This window comes from Sebastes fasciatus, chromosome 18 (assembly GCF_043250625.1).
Source record: "Sebastes fasciatus isolate fSebFas1 chromosome 18, fSebFas1.pri, whole genome shotgun sequence".
In the NCBI taxonomy this organism is placed as follows: Eukaryota; Metazoa; Chordata; class Actinopteri; order Perciformes; family Sebastidae; genus Sebastes; species Sebastes fasciatus.
This window is the reverse complement of record NC_133812.1, coordinates 20,231,033-20,251,238: the sequence shown is the minus strand read 5'-3', so window position 1 is coordinate 20,251,238 and position 20,206 is coordinate 20,231,033. Positions and strand designations below refer to the sequence as shown.

Genomic DNA, 20,206 nt, shown 5'->3' with positions numbered 1-20,206 from the left:
TGGTTCTGTATTATCATTATAACTTTAATATCTTCTGTTTTGAACTCCTCGGGCTTTCACTAGTCCCTGATGTTTTACGGATAAGCATACACGTGCAAAGAAAATCTGTTTTTACATAAGTTTATATGTACTTTGGCCTCCAAATTTAGGGGCTTGGTGGACCATGGGGCCACCGCTTGAAAATATTAGCGTCCCTGTAATGCACAAGTACAAATTCAGCTTCAGCATGATTACATGTTGAAGGTAGCATTAAATGCCAAATGGACTTGCATTTACAGTATATAGCACTTTTCTAGTCTTCCGACCACTCAAAGCGCTTTACACTACATGTCAGCATTCAACCATTCACACACACATTCATATTCACACATCGATGGCACAGCCTTCGGGGGCAATTTGGAGTTAAGTGTCTTGCTCAGGGACACTTCGACATGTGACTGGAGGAGATAGGGATCAAACCACTGACCTTCCGATAGGAGGGCAACCCTTTCTACCTCTGAGCCGCCCCCTTTAGGCTCAAAGCAGTAAGCCTAACAGCTGACAAATTGCTGCTCAGACTGATGAAAGTCTGACAATGTAGAGCTGAGCCTGACAAGCTGATAAGGCCTTTATTCTTGTGCCCCCCAGAGCAAAATTTACATTTTTGTCCCCTCTAGTGGTAAGGATCCAGAAAGTTATATGTCCATTTTTCATCCATCCAATATTTACCATGTTTTCTAAAGAGCATAACAGCCTCACAGGGCTGTTATGATGGCTTTAGTCATTTAGTGTTGTTAAAATAACTTTGTTATACAGAAAGGAAGTCCAGGTCAAACTCATGGTGGGACACTGGGAATCCGGACATATTTAAATTTTAAAATTTCAAAACAAAAGTCAAATTCACAGATCATTTTTCCTCTCTGGTGTTGAGGAAAATGAAACAGTACTCTGTCTTTCTTTGGGTAGACATAACACGAGGATCAGCCACAAGCATGTGGTTCTGGACGCATTCCAGTATGACCAGTATGTGTGTGTGTTTGCACATTTGTTAAGTCCTGGGCACTCCAGAGTCAGTTCTCCACTCATGCTCGAGCTGTTAATTGTGTGCTAAAGAGCATTGATGTTTTGGTTTGTGTGTGTGTGTGTGTGTGCAGCACATGCTTGTAGTCATGCACGGTATGGCCACAGCCAGTGGGGTTAATTTGGGCGCAAAAAATGTCTCTTATTTCAGGATTTCCAACATGTTTTGGAGGTTTTCTGTCAAAATTGTGAGCTAAATTTGTGGTGCAACGGTTCAACAAGCCTACGGTTCTGTTTGTATTGCGTTTTTTGGGTCACGGTTTCGGTTTGGTTCGTTTTGCACATAAAGGGGGAAGAAAAACAGAATCATTTCTAATGTGTTTGACCTCCAAATTGTACAAATAGACTGATTGATTGATAGTAATGAATGTTATTTCTATATTATACAGTATGAAGCCAAAACACAGATTTTATACATGAAAGTAAGGACTTATTTGACCTTATTGGTCAAGTAGGCCTATGTTCAGATAATTGCCTTCTTTTATGTCTCTGATAACTCACTACATAATTAGCAGGCCTGTATTTAATAGTAGTGCAACGGTTCAACAAGCCTTTGGTTTGGTTTGTACGTCATTGAATGGTTCGGTTTTGCATCCCTAATTACCTCCACCAAGGTCAAACAAGTTGGTTTGTTTGTTGGTTTGTCCGTTTGGAGGATAACTCCAAATGTCCACAATGGATTTGAATGACATTTTTTGGAGGGGTTGGAGGGGGTGGAGCGACATACATGAAACCTGCCTTGGCAGAGGTCTGCGCTCTCTGAGTGCACTTCTACTTTATATCTACTACAGCAGCAGAAAGTAACATTTGACTAAGATGAAACTCAACAACAATGAATATGAAATGATGAAATTGAACTTAAGCATTTCATCAGTTGATATTTTCTCAGCTCTTCAGTAAGGAAGTATCATTAACTACTTGACTTGGACTTGACTTACCCCAAACGTCCACTGGATGTGTTTCTGCTTCCATCTCTCTTGCAGCTCTTTTATCTGCTCCACTATCTTCAATCATCGGGTCTATTTTTGTTGGACCAGCACTCTCCTCTGAAGCCTGGAATTCACCTGTGAATGTATATAAATGGCGACATTTATTGACAATTGACTGGAAACTAATATTAAACGATGCATTGCATTTAAGACTTAGTCGCAAAATTATATAATTTAGTTTGTTTATGTAACTTCGTCTCCAACCTTTATAAATTTTTACTTGCAAATTTGTGTCATTGACCAATGGCAAACCGTCTTGACAATGCTGACCTTTGAGTCCAAAATTAATAAATATACTTTAATTTCCTTGAACAATACAAAATAAATAAAACAGTGAGCTATATATATATAAAAAAAACACTATAAAACACAATTCGCTCAGAATATCCCTGCTCCTCTTTTGTTTTTTCCTGCTGTTGAAATAATACAAAGAGCATTGAAACACCTGATTCTTGTAGTAACCTTCTCTCAAATCCATCAAAGCTGTGAGTGACAGCAGAGAGAGGACCAGTCCTCATTGAACCTTGGCGGTTGGAGGTCCACAATACACACAGATCGATGGTTGAATAGTGCCTGCGAGATGAGCTGAGCTGCACATCAATGGGAGATATTTGGGGTTTTAATAGCTTCCCCGCGCCACTTGTGGTGGGGAACAGGTGTGCCGGTTGTTGGAGGGGTCAGCCAAAAGGACAGTCAAGTGCCAGAATGACACAAATCACAACAGCACATTATTAATACAAGGGCAAAATCCACGTTGATAACATAATGGGTATATTAAAGTGCAAAGTTTTATTTTTGAAATACTGCTCGTTTACAGCAGAATCTCACATACTAACAACTTATTACCCATTAAAGTTTCCTAACATTTAGCCTGACCACTCATGTAGTCTCATTTTGGGTCAGTGCAGGCAAATATTTGAGTTAATTAAAATAACACGTATAAGCTCAAAAGCCTGAAGAAGCCACAACAAGTGGATCATTGTGGCATTAAAAAAATTGAATGATTTCTTGTATTTTGATGACATTATGAAAGTGACATTGATTATTAACAGGATCTTTTTTTTAAGAGAAATATTCTACTTTTGCTCAGTCAGAATTTATAATGATATTTCAGCTGGAGACTTCATTATAAGGGATCACAAGTTTGTGTAAACAGCTCAGCCTAAAATAAAATTAGTGTGACTGAAAAGTCAGATGTTGCTAACTTGACATCAAAAGGTGAAAATTAGGGTTATCAAAGTTAACGTGATAATAACGTGTTACAGTTAATTCGTATTAACGCAACTAATTTCTTTAACGCATTAACGCAACTTGCAATTTTTAGGTTGTAGCGGGCTCAGATTTAAAGCTAGAGTGAAGATACTGACATCATATGAAACTAGAGAACGTAAAGAATCCATTGGTACCAACCATACCACCATAGTTGATTATATTTTGTATTAATCTGAATCTGCAAAGTAACTAAAGGCATCAGGCAGAATGTAATGTGTCTAAATGTAGTGCAGTAAAAAGTCCTCTGAGATGTAGCCGAGTAGAAGTATTAAGAAGCTAAATTAAGCTTAACAGTTCTGGAGAAACTGTAGCTTGATAATTGTCGGGTAAGTTGCTGGTGACCCCTGACCTCTAGTAATAGCACCAAACTGGGAGCAAACTATTCGACCTTTAACCTCCAGAATTTGGGAGGCCACTGAGGGATTGTGGGACTTCATAGCATTACATTCCACTCATTGGTCGGTTTGATTTGTTTACTCATTTCAATTAGCAGTAAATGCCACTTGGTACATTCTTAACTGAGGCTTCAAACACAAGAAAAACTACAACTGTGCGTTCTCCAATTGTCAGCCACAATAAATAACACAGGAAATATAATGATTACTAACTATCAGGTATAACATTTAGAATTTTAGCATGAACATTTAGTCCTTTAACTTACCATGCTCACAGATCACTTTGTGATTTTCGGCTGATAAGAGCAAATTTGTACAAAATGATGTCAGTTAAATGAGGATTTTTTTTTTTTTTAAACAAGAATTCACGATTTTCAGACTTTTTCTATTAAATCTTTTCATAATCATCATACTCTCTACTTGACCTTATACCTGTGGGTATTGGGTTGATTTGTGATTATGAAAAATAGAGCCACTATCACAAATAAGAACCAACATTAAAAAGGTGCTAAATGCAAGATGGAAAGCAATTCTAGCAAAGAGTATGTATTTTTCAGCCGGTGCCGCCATTTTGGACTGAAAACGCTTATTTTATTTATAATATTTTATTATCCAACACAGGCCATTTCGGTAGAATATGACAATAGAATAGAAATATATATATATATATATTTATTTATTTTTCGCACTTTTTAGACGGACGTTTTACTGCCGTCCAGTAGTTGCTTTCAGTCCAAAATGGCAGAAGCGTAGAGTTGTTGCTGGGCGCTGATGCTGCAATGGAACGAACAATTGACTTTCAGTTCTTGGCAATATATACGTTCTTTGATTCTGGTGCCTTTGCACCGCTCTCAACATGGCGACAGCAGCTAACGGTGAAAACAACGACAACAGTGCTGACAGAGAAAACAGTGTTTACCTGTTGGGGGGAACCTGAAGGTGGTGTCGGTCGGAGACGGCGTTATCAGGTGTAACCACCATATGAGAGCAGTGCAGAGTAGCAGCTAGCTGGGAGCTAGCCAGTGGGTCACGCTCACATGCACTAAAAGGCATGCACAGCAGGCTCCACTATGTAAACAAAGCACAGAGAAGCTCTGATTACAACACACAGAGGGAGAGCAAATTCATGCTCTGCTCAGGTAGACATTACTCCTCTATATCTTTACATAACAAATAGTTGTTTGCTGCTATATCAATGCTCTGAATATCATATAGGCTAAAGAACCTGAATTAGTGTTTGAAAGATCCAGATTCTGCCTCTCCAAGTGCCATTGGTATGAGAACAAACTTGATCAAACCTAATGGGGAAAAAGGAGAATAGTGTTAGTATAGTGATTAGTAGCATAGAACTAATTGTTGAACAGCCCCTATTTACTATCAGTTATGACTATAAATCACAACTTTCAAAATAAAGTTCCTAAAATTAAACTTATTTCTGAGGAGCTCTGATGTGTTTGCTCCTCAGAGTGTATAAGTCCTAAACCATGAGTCATGAACTGGAAGCCAGTACAAGATTCCTCTAAGCATCTAATGGCCTTGACAATGAATAAGGAATAAAGAAAATGAAGTGTTAGGGTTGAATTCCCAACGATTAAAACCACAAAATGTGCAAGTGAGATTTAGCTTGTGTGGCAAAAAAATATAGGCTAAAAGATAGACTTACTGTTATTTTTTTTCGTAATAAATAAGTGTACAGAAACATACATATAGAGTAAAAATGTAAATGATTGTGCCTCCATATTTTGGTATTTTTCCCCTATTGCGATGCAAAAAGTATAAAGAACAAAAAACTAAATTAAATTAAATTTTAAAAAAGAAGAAAAAAAGGTAAATAAATAAATAAATAAGAAAAAAATAAACTTTACCATGTACAAATTAACTTCCATGTTCTAGATTAAGCTTGAGAAGCAAATACAAATACATTTTCAGAGTGTTTGGTTGAAATAAGTAGAAATATGAACTACAATATATGGATAGTAGATTTGACAGGGTGCACAATAAAACATACAGAAATATGAATGCAGCAACATTCATGTGAAATTAGCAGAAATATAAAATGTGATGTGCATTATTACCATTCTTGATATATATTTGAGTTAATAGCTTTAACATGATTTCGTGTCCTGTAATTAAAAGCACATTAGAGGTGGAGCTGTGGCCTCTGATTGGAGGGAGGGAGGCGTCAGGCAGGGTGTGTGGAGGGAGGAAGAGGAGGAGGAGGAGGGGGTTCCCCTCAGTGCGCCCAGCAGCAGTCCAGTGCGTAAAGACGCAGCGCACCAGAGAGAGCCTCTCCACCGTCTCCACCGTCTCTTACAGCCGTCCAGGATTACCGTTTTCCTCTCCATCTGAACAGACCTGCTCTCTAAATGACGCTTGGTTCTTCTCCGTGATTTTCTTCGCCATGAGCTGCCTGGATGTGATGTACCAAGTGTTTGGACCTCAGCCTTATTTCTCCTCCTACAGCCCCTATCACCACCAGGTATGGATCAGATCACTCCTCATTATTATTATATATTTTTTTATATATATACTTTATTTTTTCCCTTTTTTCAAGGATGTTTTCATATATGCAATTTGTAATTACAACAGTCTATTAACAAACTTTTAAGTAGATGAGCTTACAGACAAACCCATCAAGTACACTATAGAAAACAACCTCCACATACAAAAACAAAACAAAACTAAGAAATTAAATAATAATAATAATAACGACAAAAAGAAAGAGTAGAGTTAAAAGATACTCCTCCTTATTAATAAAGAGCTCAAACACTACTTGTGGACTTTAAATATGTTATAGGTTACAGAGACATTTAGGTTTTTTAAGTCCACCAATTAAAACTTAATTACATGCAAATAAAGGGGATTAAACAGGTAATCAGTGATTAACTATGGATAACATTTATAAAACTTAATTAACACCACTTATCTCTAACAATATACTGTTAATCAGCACTTAAAACACCAAAAGGCTTGGTCTATGTGTATGATCTACTTGCAGAGGAGCCAGTGCGTAAAGCTTGGCATTTGGAGTGAATGAGTGAAAAACAAAAAACTTTCTTTTGTGTCACTTTGCATTTATATCGATATTAATCTAATTTATGAGTCTTTTACTTAACAAGACTGTGAAGAGATTGTTTGTTCCTTCTCTTCAAGCTGATTTTAGTTTAAAAGAAAAGAAAATAAGATATATTTATTGTTCCTTTTTTGATATTCAAGTAGAAACTGGTGGATTTAATACATCAAATAGTTCCCTTACAAGTTTTTAAAGAATTTTGTAGAGTTTTTTTTTAATAAATTATTTTATTTTATCAGGACTTTGGCTCTTGGTTTGTGGCCCTAACTAGTCGAACACAATACATCTCATTCCCTTCCTAATGTAACAATGTAGAATGAGTAAAGCCCATAAATTAGGATCATGTTTTGCATGTTGATACCAATTTTTATTTACAGCATAATTGTCACATCAGTTGCTACAAAATAAGATGTCATAGACCTATTCATTTAATTTTCTCCTGTCACATTTGTAAGCTTTTACTTCATGCATGTGACTGTGAGGTTTTTGTGAGGCCTTTTCCAGACCTGTTAAAGCTCTTTTTTCACTCTCTTTAAAACCTCTCAGTCAACATCCAGGCATATTTCACATAGTGCCAAAACTCACTTTGTCTGTCACCTAAACAGACTCTGGATCCGCCAGTCTACCCATGCTGCACACCACAGTTCTATAATATATATATATTTGTATGGTTTGTCTAATACATTTGCCATATAATAATAATAATTAAAAAAGCTTTCCATGTTTTATTGAACCTTTAAGTTATTTCATATAGTTTTTGCACCATAATCTGAACTTTATTTTGTTCTATTTATCATATAAGTAAGTAAAAAAGTCATTGTGTGCAGCAGGAATGAGGTGCAAACTTATTATATGTTAAAATGATAGTACTCTACATGATAATATATCTGTGCACTGCAATTCATACAGTGATACAGTGGCAAATGAAAAGACAGGTGGACTGTGAGATGTAATTAGCGCTCATTAACAGCCACAAATGTCAACATAAATGTAATATTTTTTAAGTAAAAGAAACACCCTTGGTTTAACGTATCAGTTTATCATCATTTGTACAAAAAGAGTTTAAGTAGATGTATCTCCTACTACACACCTGTTGTGTCCTGAAAAAAAACAACACATTTTTATGAGGTTTAAAGGTCAAATGTCACATATTAATTTAAGTCTTTGTAGTATCTAAAATCCCACAAAAATCTATGCAAAATAATAGTGTGCCAACAGGACACTAGATAAACATAAATAATCTGCATGTCCCCTCTTAGAAACTGGCCTTGTATACCAAAATGCAAGACCCCCAGGACAGCGGCAGCCGGCTCGGACCCCCGGGCCCCCCAGCCATCAAAGAGGAGGACAAGGAGCTGCCGCCGGGAGCCGAGTACCTGAGCTCCCGCTGCGTCCTCTTCACTTACTTCCAGGGAGACATCAGCGCCGTGGTGGACGAACACTTCAGCCGAGCCCTCAGCCACACAACCGTGTACCCTGCCTCAAGCAGCCACAAGGCCGTAAGAGGTGTGTGTGTGTGTGTGTGTGTGTCAGTGTTGTCCCTCAGTGTGTGTTTGTCAGCGTGGAAAAGCCACTAAAACACCAGTTTGACCATCATCGGGACACTAAATTTCTCCGGTGAAATGCTTTTTGGGGAATTTATGGAGTGCTGTAAATTTATGTGTTTTCGGTTCCTACTGTTGTGTGTTTTATTTCTTTTCTTCTGATAGACTGAGACTGTTAAAAGCCAATATCATTTCCCCAGATTCAGTAACTTTGTCTCTCATAGATTTCCAACAGGTAACATTTGATTAAATATCATCATGCAAAGATATACAGGAACTTCTTCCGGCTCTATTCAGTCAAGAGTTCAGATCTGAACTACAAAATCTTCTTCTTTTTGCTGTAGAGTTGCGCTGATGTTGTTTTTTTGACGGCCGTCGTACGTTTTATCTGCCGGTTTCCAATTTTGCACTGCTATTCAGTGTGTTTTAATTTGACCTTAAACACTGTCAGAATATTTACGATACTAAAACTCTCCCCTGAAACCAGAGCAATTCTCTGTGTTTAAATTTGTAATCAAAATGTCACATTGGACTGAGTTGAGGTTAAGGATTTCTCATAGTCAACCACTGCAATAATGATCACTTCTACAACAAGCATGTGATCAATTAAGTTGTATAATTCCCACAGTGTTAGATGACATTGGCTGAATCATATGTATTCCATCTATAAATATGTGGATATCATGACAGCTGGAGAAATAGCTGGAGTATTTTGCGAGCCTCAGCTTTTGTTTATTATACCGGCTGTTACACTGTTGGCTCTCTGTTTGTTTCCCCTCTGACTTTGTGTTTGAGAGAAATATAAAGTTAAATCAAATGTAAAAAAGAAATGCACAGCAAATATTAGATTATTTTCATTTAAAGCAGGAAAAGGTACAGAAATGTATGCAACAATAGGAGTACCTTTACAAGGGTAAGATTAGGGTTATGCTCGTCTTTACTTCATCTTTGGTTAATTTTATTTCTCAAAATTTGGAGGGCAGCATGTTTTTAGTTAAAGGGTATTTGAATCATTTTTATTTTTTACCAGAATTAAAAGTATTTCCCAGGAATTTTCTTTTATATTCCTTTTAATGTCATTACGTCTAGATTGCGTCACATATTATGAACTGGTTATTCTTTTACAGAAGGAATAACACCTTTACAGTTTTGTCCAAACTTTTAGGGAATCAAAAACAAAGTATTTCTTTGTTAACAACGAATTTGCTTTATATTTTGCCTCCTTTCACGGCCATTTCTCAACTCCAGCACCTTTGCGTAATTTAGCCACTTTTGAATCCAACCAGCAAAAGAAACGGCAAAAATTAGCTACATTTTTTTGCAGTGGTTTTCGGTCAACAATTGCTTGATGAGGAATGAAGGTGGAGTTTAAAAACTTTGACCAATTTTGGAACAAAAACTCCTTCTTTCAAACCAACCGAGTGTTATTATTATAACTCTCTATTAACTCTGTATTTCTAAAACAAGACCTCAAAATTGTGGTGATTATTTCTAGGGCTGTAACTAATGGTTATTCTCATCATCCATTATCTGCAGATTATTTTCTCAATAAATCGATTCATTGTTTTGTCTATAAAATGAAAGAAAATTGTGAGAAATGCTAATCACAATTTTTTCCCATATTCAAATTGCAAGTTTTTTCTACCAAATGTCCAAATACCCAAAGATTATCAATTTACAATGACATATAACAGTGAAAAGCAGCATATACTGAAGCTCTTACAAGCAAATCATATTTTTTTAATCGATTATCAAGGTTGTTGCAAATTAATTTTCTGTCAGTCCACTAATTCAGCTGTAATTACTTCTGCAAAATGACAGATGAATAAAATACCACCAAAAGACACATTAAAAGAGAAAACGTTTAAAGGAAACGAGGTATTGTGGCCACAATATATTGCTGAAAGCTTCAGAGAAAACTAGCAAGTGGACCTTGTGATAAGAATCTCTGGTCAAACTATTTCTGAGGTCAAAAATGAACCTTCATCCTCAGTAAATCAGCTTCCTTTATAACGTACCTGTGTTGATTTCTGTCTACCCAGATGGATCATTCCCTATGAGCCAGAGAAGTTTCCCTCCGTCTTTCTGGAACAGCTCCTACCAGCCGTCGGTGTCCTCCACACTGGGCAGCGCTCTGTCAGCTCCCCACTCAGAGCTCCCCTTCCCTGGGGACCCGTACTCCTCCGCCTCCCTGCACAGCCACCTCCACCAGCCCAGCCCCGACTCCTGGCACCCATCTCATCACCACCACCATCACCACCACCATCCGTACTCACTAGGGGGCGCTATAGGCAGTCAGGGCTCAGCATACCCACGACCTGGGGTTCACGAGATGTACGGCACGGCGTTCGACCCGCGTTATGGCTCTCTGCTGGTGCCATCTGTGAGGCCTCATCACCGTCTGACATCTGGCAGCTCGGTACCGGGGCCCAGCGCCTCACCCTGTGACCTGGGAGGGAAGGGGGAATCGGGGACGGGTTCGGCCTGGAGCGGCGCCTTCACCGGAGCTGGAGCAGAGATCGGACTCAACATGGACACAGGTATTGTCAATTTTTCATGAAAAGCGTAACCGAAAATCAAAGCGCTTTACAATCTGTGAGACATGCAACATCTTCTATCCTTCAGATAAAGAAAAACTAAATGGGGAGTAAAAAAAGGAAGAAACCTCAGGATGATAAACAGTGGAGGGATCCCTCTACCAGGACGGACAGACGTGCAATAGATGTACAGAGTAGACAGAAATAACAATAGTAAAATTGTGGAGAAACAGAATGACATCATCTGTCAACAATTTAGTGGTTCTCTGTCATGTGCTACTTTGAGCCAAGAGCTTTCACTCTAATCAAACACAAGTGTTATGGTCACGAATGACTCCAGAGACCGGAGTTCACATCCAGAGTCTTGTGTATGGTTAGGTTTAGGAAACAAACACACTTTGGTTAACATTAGATTGTGGAAGTTAATTGTTAATAAACACACTGTGCCTCATGAATCAAGTCACTGTGGACCTGTATTAAACTAAACCATGATCTTTTCTCAACTCTAACCAACTGCTGTTACAACACTGTCTCCTACAATATTAGGTTCCCGTACAACTAAACTGCATTCTCAATTACGTTTCACGGGGGAAACATATTTTCTCCCAGATTATGGTCGCAGTTTGTAAATTGAAACAAAACGCAACAAAACTACTTGGTTAGGTTTAGTATCCCAGTATACTTGGGATGTTTGCAGCAGAATTTTGCAGGAGTACTGCTGTAGATTTACTCTTAGAGTAGATTATTTCATTTGTTCAGGTGAGATCAGTTCCTTAAACTCTGATAGCACTATCTTCACGTGTAAATACATATGAATTCTCTTCCATAACAGCTGTGGAAGCTATTGAAAACAACTCCAAAACATTTTTGGAGATTGATGGTTATTAATTATTAGATATGCAAACGTTTCTTGAGCTTCAAAAGTCTAGAATAACAGAACAAACCAAACCATAGCCTGGAAATTATCCAATGTTTCTCGCTCCAATGCTGTGCTTCTGACTGGGATTCGCCAATACTGGTAACTGATGTTGGTAAATTACAACACGTAGAGTATCTAATAAGCGTCAGGCATTGGGACTGGATTTGCTTTGACTTTCATCTGACAAAATCCGTTATCGAGCAGCACAAAAAGCTGGACAAAAATCGAGTGATTTTGTGTGTTTACTGGCACTGGTTCACTTATACAGGGGATGTATATTTAAACAAGATACATTTAACTGTAGTTATATATCACACGCTTGAACCGAAAAAGAGCTGTTTGGTGAATGCCGCCAAAGACTGGGTGCTGGTCCTGGCAATTATATTTATTGAAGATAAGATGACCGCACTCTAAGCTCGATTTAATGATTTAACAATATATATATAACCAATGTTTATACGTTCTCAGGAGAACACAGTGTGGTCGAAACATTAAAATGATTGGGGCTTAGTGTGCGGTCATTTCGTCCTCAGCAGATGTGAAAACCACTATTGAAAATAGCTGACAGTTTTGAAAATAGTGACATCAAAGTCAAGCAGACATCTGTCATCATCGATAACGGGCAGATTTAGATGCATTTTCACATTATTCTTGAAGTGTTTAAGACCTTCAGTATGACCACGTAGCAAAGTAACACCTTGAAAGCATGAAAAACAGATTTAAATGAAGATTTTTTCCCCCTTGCCTCAGATCAACTTACCACAAGTGGTTTGAACCAACAAACTGACTGTCAATCAGCACCTTAACACCAGCTGTCAACTTCCTTTTCTGTTGCTGCCTTGCTTTCATCCCCTCTCTGCCTCGGGCAATTCCTCCTGCTTTTATCAACAAGACGTTTGCGCTTCTTTTTCTAATCTCCCTTTTCTTACTTTTCCTTTCTTCCTCTGCCTTTTCTTTTCCTCCTTTCTTTCCTCCTCTCTCAGGTCTGCAGGCACAGGATAAGAGCAAGGATTTGTATTGGTTTTAGAGACTGCTGAGACGCTTCCCCCCCACACTTCACTCCTACTTCAGCTTTAGCCTCTTTCCTTCACTCCTGCTGTTGCTCTGCTGACAGAGAAACTGAAAGTCAGTCAGACGGCAGTTTTGTGCTGTAACTGCTTCTGGTCTACTTGCAGCTCGGTGTTACGGAGGACTGTGCAGCAGCAGCGCAGCCCTGCTGAGCTGAATGCCGACAGTGTGGATACAAAACGAGCGCTGAAACAAAAGTGGACTTGCGGAGGAGAGAGAGAATCTGATCTTGACGGATGTGGACAAAGACAAGACTCTTTGTGCTTCTGTAACAGGCAGGGACAACATTCCTAAACTGGAAAAAGTCTGGGGACAGACGGACAGAGACATGTGTTGTCAAACTCCAAAGACAAGCGCTTGAAGGACTTGGCAGGACTTGCCTCACTGGGACAACTGGGCAACAGACACTGGGAGTGTTGTGGCTGGAGGAAAGGCCGTGTTGGTGTTGAGGAGGCCGCACAGCAAGAATTTGGCAGACTGCGAAGGCAGGAGGAGTCCAAACACTTTGGTTTACACGGAGTATTGGTTCAATGTCAACTGAAAAAAAAAACACTCAGTATTTTATGGCACTGTAAAAGTTAAATTAAACAGTTTTGACTGATAACAAAAAGATATTTAAGTTATGATTTCACGAAGTGTTTCAACAGCTGCAAATAACTTTAGCTGTGTCCCAATTTCATACTGTGTAAAAACTCTAAGCAAGTTTTGAGCATTTTGAAACAACATAAAGTGTTCTCGAAAGAAATCAGTATGCATACAAAATTGAGTACGAAACTCTTGATTTATGAGTGCAGTTGATGTACACTACTGTCCCGCAATGCACAAAAGAAACAGAGGGGCTACTGACCAGCCCTGTCTCCTAAAAATTACGTTCCCATACAACAAAAACTGCATTATCAAATACGTTTCGAAGGAAACATATGTTGTCATGGATTACGTTTGTTTTTGACGCATCACAAATACATTTGTAATAATAGTCCGCATAAGGAGGAGATCAGGGTGTTGAATGGGTCAAACAGCTGGGCAGAAAATTAATTGGAATTTTGATAATCAATTAATAATTTAATTATTTTACCAGGCAACAAACATTTGTTGATCAAAGCCTCTCAAATGTGAGAATTTTCTGCTTTTTCTCAGTTTTATATGATTGAATACTTTAAGGTTTTGCACTGTTCTTCATACAAAACGAGCGATTTACAGATGTCACCTCAGGCTCTGGGAATTTTTCCAACTTTTTTTTTTTTTTTTTTACAATTTATAAGCTAAAGAATGAACCAATCATTTGAATATTATGGGGTGATTAATAGATAATGAAAATGATGATTGGTTGCAGCCCTAATTTAAATGTTATACAATGTTATACAACAATATATAACAGTATACATGCTTACTGCAAAATAGTGATGCCAGCTTACTGTTTTCTGGTCGTATTTCTGAGTCATTACATTATACAAAGATAACTGATGTCACAGATAGCCAAGAGATGACAACCTCTGTTTATAAAATAGAGATAACCTTTGGTGTTAAGAACTTGTGGTTGGATTTCTTTTTTCAAACGCAAATTTGAAAAACACTGTAGCAGCTGAAAACTATTTCCTGTGTCCATGTTGAGTGTCATCAACGTCTATTCAATGTGAAACTGTTTGATTGGCTAAATTGGGTAAAAAGAGCCTTTAACCAACTGCAGATACAATGAGGATGGGTATTTTGATTGAGAATAATGCTCTGAATATTATTTTATGGTGAAAGCAGATAAACATCACAATGACCGTGTCAACAAAATAAATGTAAACTTCACACCAGTGGCTGCTGAGAGAGCGAAAGAGGGGAGGGGTTCCTCTGATGAATGAGGAGAACGACGGCTATTTGAAGCCACTTGACTCTTTCTCTCCCTGCTCCCATGCAGCTGTCAACGACAACTGCTCTTCAACTCAGTGAACACACGCACACACACACGCCCGTCTTTATCAGCTAGTGTGGACCACGATCTCGGAGTTCTTTGTGAGGGCCGCCACTTCCACTGGAGTTAGCATGGTGCAAAAAAACAAACTAAAAAAATATATTTTTGCTGCTATAGTTGTGGGGACCGGTCACTGTTGCTAGGCAGATTTGGTTCTGAGAGTACCCAAACAATAAGCCAGTTTCAGTTAACCCCAACCAACTCTGCATCAAACAGTGTTGTTAATGGGAGCTCTTAGCATTTCATTTCTCCAGTTTTGAACTTACACTATGTTCTATGAAGATACTATTATCACTTGTAAATATACTATAGATAGATCCAACAATGTCAGTAAAGCTACATAACACTATTTAGAATATGATTTGACAATAATGTTTGAAAGTGTACTCAGGTGCAACTTTGGGGCTTTTGGACTTAAGCATTTTAATTTGAGGACACATATATATACAGTATATACTGTATATAATCTAAATCGATTTAACACCACATACCAGTAAGGTTAAATGCATTGTTTGGCAAGCCCAATAAGTTTAACATTTACATATTTATTTATTTATACACGCAATAAAGAAAGTAATCAAGCTAATTAATGAAGCATATTGACTGGATTGGCAAGTAAAAAGAGTACTTTGGATTTCTGTCTTTGTCAACTACTAAGAACTGAGTTTAGGACATAATGCAATGTTGATCCAGCTGCCATTCTAATAAGAAATGGACTCGGTGGCCACTTTATTAGGTACACCTGTACAATATAACGCAATGATTTTGAGTGTACTGCCAGCTTCCAACAGTCCAGATTTTGGAGATCTAGCTGCTTTTATAACAAGAACCAACACATGAAAATTAAGTTTACAGAGTTCAGTGGAAGTTGAACCAAGATTTTGGTTAATATTACTGCAAACTAGCTGGATCAAGGACTGCCTTAAACAGTTTTCATAACACAATACTTACCCAGCTGCTTATAATGGTACCTGAAAATGAAGTACAGCCATTCCTTTTGTGAGACGTGATAGAATTGTAAACTTGGCTCTGAAGATGTTTCCAAAGACGGGTGCTAAGTACTGGTTCCGCTTCGAGTGCCTCCAGGCATAGTTCTTTACCAGGAACTCTTTGCAGAGCGATGTAGAGTCCCAGCTGCTGCTTTTTCAATTGAACTCCAAGGTCTGCTATGGCATTTATTTAGGTTTAGAAATTGTGGATCCGTACCTGAAACATAAATTACAAATTTAAAAGGGTACCAACATCCTCACTACTGAAAAGTCCAGAGACCAGAGCTTGCATGGCATGGCTGTGTGAACTCTCCTACAATGGTTGCCCTTGACATAAAAAAAATGTTTTAGTTAGATGGATGTAATCAACCATTAAAGTTCAAGTGTCAGATTCATATTCCTCATAATACAGGTCTACCAATTGACGCCTGACAGCTTTGACCCTGTCGATAAAAGACATTCAGTGAACATTAGGGGTCACCAGTGTTTTTATTGCATTGTGAAACGCTAGTTTATCCTCAACTCGAGCACAGCCTGTATTTGGCAGATGATTTTTGTCCATGTTTGATGTCATTACTCTTTGGCTTTTGAGTGATAGGTCATATACCTGTCTTATTACAGTACCTGTAGAGATTGTCACTTTTCACCCTCACAGATTCTTTTGTGTTTCCACATTTGCAAACAGTATCCGTGTTTCCTTTCACATATTTTTATGTGCATTTTGAAGTGTTGCATTAGAAAAGCTAGCGGCAAAATCCACTAAAACTTCCTGAATTCGCTCACTTGAGGTGGTTTTTGCCTTTGCTAGAATGTAACACATAAATTGCGAAACTCTCGCGAGATGGTTAAGGTTAGGCATTGACATCGAATAGTTAAGGTCGTCGGGCAGCGAGTCTCGTCAGTTTTTGCACATTTTCGCAATTTGCGTGTTACCTTCTAGACACGGCCAAAAGAGCTGATGCAAACTCTACTTCTTCTTCTACTCTGTTTAAGCGTAGCCTATACTGCCAACGTCTGACAGAACTACGTTGTAGCGTAGTTTATTCGCTCCAAACCAGTTGATGGAAACGCACCTAATTCGCATTTCATTTTTTGCGACATTTCAAAAGTTTGCTTGAAGTTCACTTGAAATTTGGTTGGGGCGGCGTTATCGGCTGTAACTGACTGTGACTTCATTCTCTGCTCAGGTAGACATTAATCCTCTATATCTTTACATAGCAAATAATTGTTTGCTGCTATATTAATGCTCTGGATATCATGTAGAGCACCCTTCACAGTCAACCTGTCTCTGTAGATGCTAAGAGAGTCTTTTGTTTGAGATACAGTCAAACAAAAGACCTTCAATTTCAGGCATATGTTCTGTTTCTCAGAAGCTGAAGGCGTGTGTTTGAATTTGTTTCAGCTGAGAGCGAGACAGCTGTGGATTAATATCGACTTCTGACTTGAGCGACGACGGACAAGAGAAGGGTGGAGAGGTGCGGTCTCTCTCTATAGCTGTCAATACGCACAAACACACCCCTTTCTGTTTTGTTCTCTAATCTTTCTTTTCTCTTTTAGCTCTCTGGAGAGATTAAAAAATACAACAAATGCTTCTTTTCACAGACACATGAGAGTTAATTCAGATTTCCAGCAGAATAGGATGGTATGGAGCCGGGGTAAGTGTGAAACACAAGGCCGAGGTTAAGGATAAGAGCCGCCCTTTAATCAAAGCACAGAGAGGGAAGGAGTGCATTGATTCATCATTTTATTTCAGTAAATTGTTACTGAAATAAACGGTTATACCTGAATAGTTGAAGTACACCGGTCTTTGTGAATTTTTATGTTTTTACTTCTAGGATTGTGTTTTAGGAATCAGTAGATGTTCAATCTTTAATTAATCCAATAGAGCTGGACTATTTGTGGTCCACAGTGATGGAGTTTATTGTGTACCCTATTTTTTTAAATTTAATTTCTTAATTAAATGTTTTATTCTTTGCTAACATCTTGGCTACTTCTGAAGCAAAATATACTCTAAATAAATCACTAAATATTGTTCTTTTGATCAACAAATAAGTTTGAGTTTAGTGTTTTCTTCTGCATTAATAAAACAATGCAGAAGATTGTTTTACGTTTAATCAAGATTTGCTGAATGCTTGAAATGTATCATCTCTTAATAAGTTTGACTTTACATCAGGGGTCTCCAACCTTTTTACCATAAGAGCTACTCAAAAAAATAAAATTTGTGGAGAGTAACTGATTTTGAACATAAACAGAGAACCCCTGATCAATTTTTTTGAAAATTCCAATAAAGTTTATTCAAACAAGACAGCCACCTCCTCAATAATGTTGACAAAAGGAGAAAGGAATTGTTGCTTTTTGCAATTCTACCATGAAGGAGGAAAAAGAGAAGTATATGAACCTGCAGATGGCTAACCTTGCACGGCAGCTGGATTCTCGCAGGATCAAATGTCCCACAAAAAATCCATCTAGTCATGCTCCAAGTAATGCGTTTGTGTCCGGCTCGCCAGACAACGGACCAATCAGTGTTCTGTGAGGAGCTACTACAACTACGGGGCGTTGCGTAGGTGTGTGAGACGGTGAGACCTGGTGAGACTATAGCGTGAGACGACACGGAGAGGCGACTGTTCGTTCTAAACAACAACGGCGGCTACTTGAGAGGTTAGCGTAGATGCTGCAATAGCATCAGTTATATCAGAACTGGAGAGTATTTCTTCATTGAAAAAAAGAGTTAGTTTCGCAAAATTTGTGACAAATTCAGTGTTATAATTTTAACCCGTACGGCGTATATTATATTCATTTATAGGAATCACAATGAGCATGATTCCTGACTTAATTTACATTATTACATTGATCAATCACAGTGTTTTACGGTCTGTTAATTCTTTATAGCAGACCGTTGCTATGTATAACAGACCGTTGCTATGGGCGCAGCTCTGATGTCGGACTCTGGCAGACCGTTTTTGTGTCAAATTATTGATTTCTTCAATGAGTAGCCGTGTAATAAGCGGGATAATGTACAGCTAGCAGGCCATTGTTGTGAAATAAACCCTGACTGGGCGATGCAAGACAGTGCAGCATCGCCCTGTCAGGGTTTATTTCACAACAATGACCGGCTCACTGTACATTATCCCTTACTTATACAGTATTAGTCTGAATACTGAATACTTTAAATCTGCATTAATCAATCAAATGACTACATGCAACACGAAAGGGGTCCCTTATCACTACGAGTCCTTACTTTTTAAGCTTCTTTTAGCTCATTGTTTTGGTTTTACGCCACATTTACTTTATGAATCTCGTCACTCTCATCAATCGTGTTTCCAGCAGCAGCAGGCAGCTGTTTTCAGCAACAACTCTCCTTCTAGTCCTTAAACCATGTGGCTCGATGCGACAAGTTCAGGCTTGTTCAGTGGTCGCTTCTGAGGAGGGAAAGTGGACACACAAAAAAAAAAAAAAAATCAAATTACAACATTCTTCTGGAAGTTATTGATCATCACTGGCTGATAATAAATATATTTGTTAGAGGATGAATTTCATGGGTTTATCTATGAGCAGGTTGTGCGGATAAAAATACTTACAGGGAGAGGAAAAAAACTAAAAAGGCCAATACCTCTAAATATAAAACAAAATTCAGAGTGCCAAAGTGTGTGAGAGAAAGACCATTTTTTTTAAAGGATTAAATGAAAGTCTGGAGCCCACTCTCATTTGTTCATCTCACTAAAATCTGTAACTGTTGATAGAACATTTTACTTCCACTTCTTTCTTTCTCTGTCTATGTTTTATTCAAGAAAATGAAGGACGAAAGTCTTTCAGTTTGAAACTTATTGAAAATATGGGTGTTTGTATAAGTGCAATAGAAGCAATTCTTACAGAGCACTTAAAGTTTATGTTGTCTACTTGATGTGAAGTCTGGTATGTGCCTGACATTCATTTTTACCTTAACATGACAACATAAAATGTTCAACATCTCTTCAAGGTAAAAGAAAAGCATCTACTTTTCAGTCTAACCCTGAACCTCTATCCCGCTTGCCCTCCATCCCTCCATCCTTCAGTCTATGATCTCTGTCGTTAGAGCAGATCAGAGCTAAGTGAAGCTATCGGGTTTCTCCTCCCCTAACGAATGTTTACAGGAGAGACGGAGCGGAACAGCCCTTTAACAATGCAGAGTGAATCCTCCTGCTCTGTTCTGCAACATTCCCCACATTTCTACCTCGGTTTTTGCTACAGTTCTTGTGACAAGAAGAAAGACGCAAGAGAAAGAGGGATAGAAAGATGGACATCTTGTTGCAAACAACTTATGGAAAGAGGTAGAAAGAAAGGACGACACACTGGAGGGGATATAAAGACCATTTAAACCTTTAAACCTTTGACAAGCACAACAATAAAACTTAATCTGTTTCC

General features: G+C 38.3%; 1 protein-coding gene across 2 annotated transcripts; it reads left to right on the top strand.

Moving 5' to 3' along the window:
* Window positions 1-5,855: 5,855 nt before the first annotated feature.
* vgll2a (vestigial-like family member 2a) lies at window positions 5,856-14,531 on the top strand. Of its 2 annotated transcripts, none has more exons than XM_074616065.1 (4): window positions 5,856-6,194; window positions 8,048-8,294; window positions 10,375-10,872; window positions 12,964-14,531. In XM_074616065.1, exons 1-4 carry the CDS (start codon window positions 6,117-6,119, stop codon window positions 13,011-13,013), a joined length of 873 nt encoding a protein of 290 aa, XP_074472166.1. In that variant the 5' UTR covers window positions 5,856-6,116; the 3' UTR covers window positions 13,014-14,531. The 2 variants fall into 2 exon arrangements, with proteins under 2 accessions (XP_074472166.1, XP_074472165.1); XM_074616064.1 differs by having other exon boundaries at window positions 5,977-6,194; window positions 12,772-14,531.
* The last annotated feature ends 5,675 nt before the right edge of the window (window positions 14,532-20,206 follow it).

Coding starts and splice junctions, on each gene's coding strand:
- vgll2a (XM_074616065.1), top strand. CDS start 6,117: ATGAGCTGCCTGGATGTGATGTACCAAGTGTTTGGACCTCAGCCTTAT. Junction 8,295..10,374: donor CAGCCACAAGGCCGTAAGAG/GTGTGTGTGTGT, acceptor CTGTCTACCCAG/ATGGATCATTCCCTATGAGC. Junction 10,873..12,963: donor CGGACTCAACATGGACACAG/GTATTGTCAATT, acceptor GTCTACTTGCAG/CTCGGTGTTACGGAGGACTG.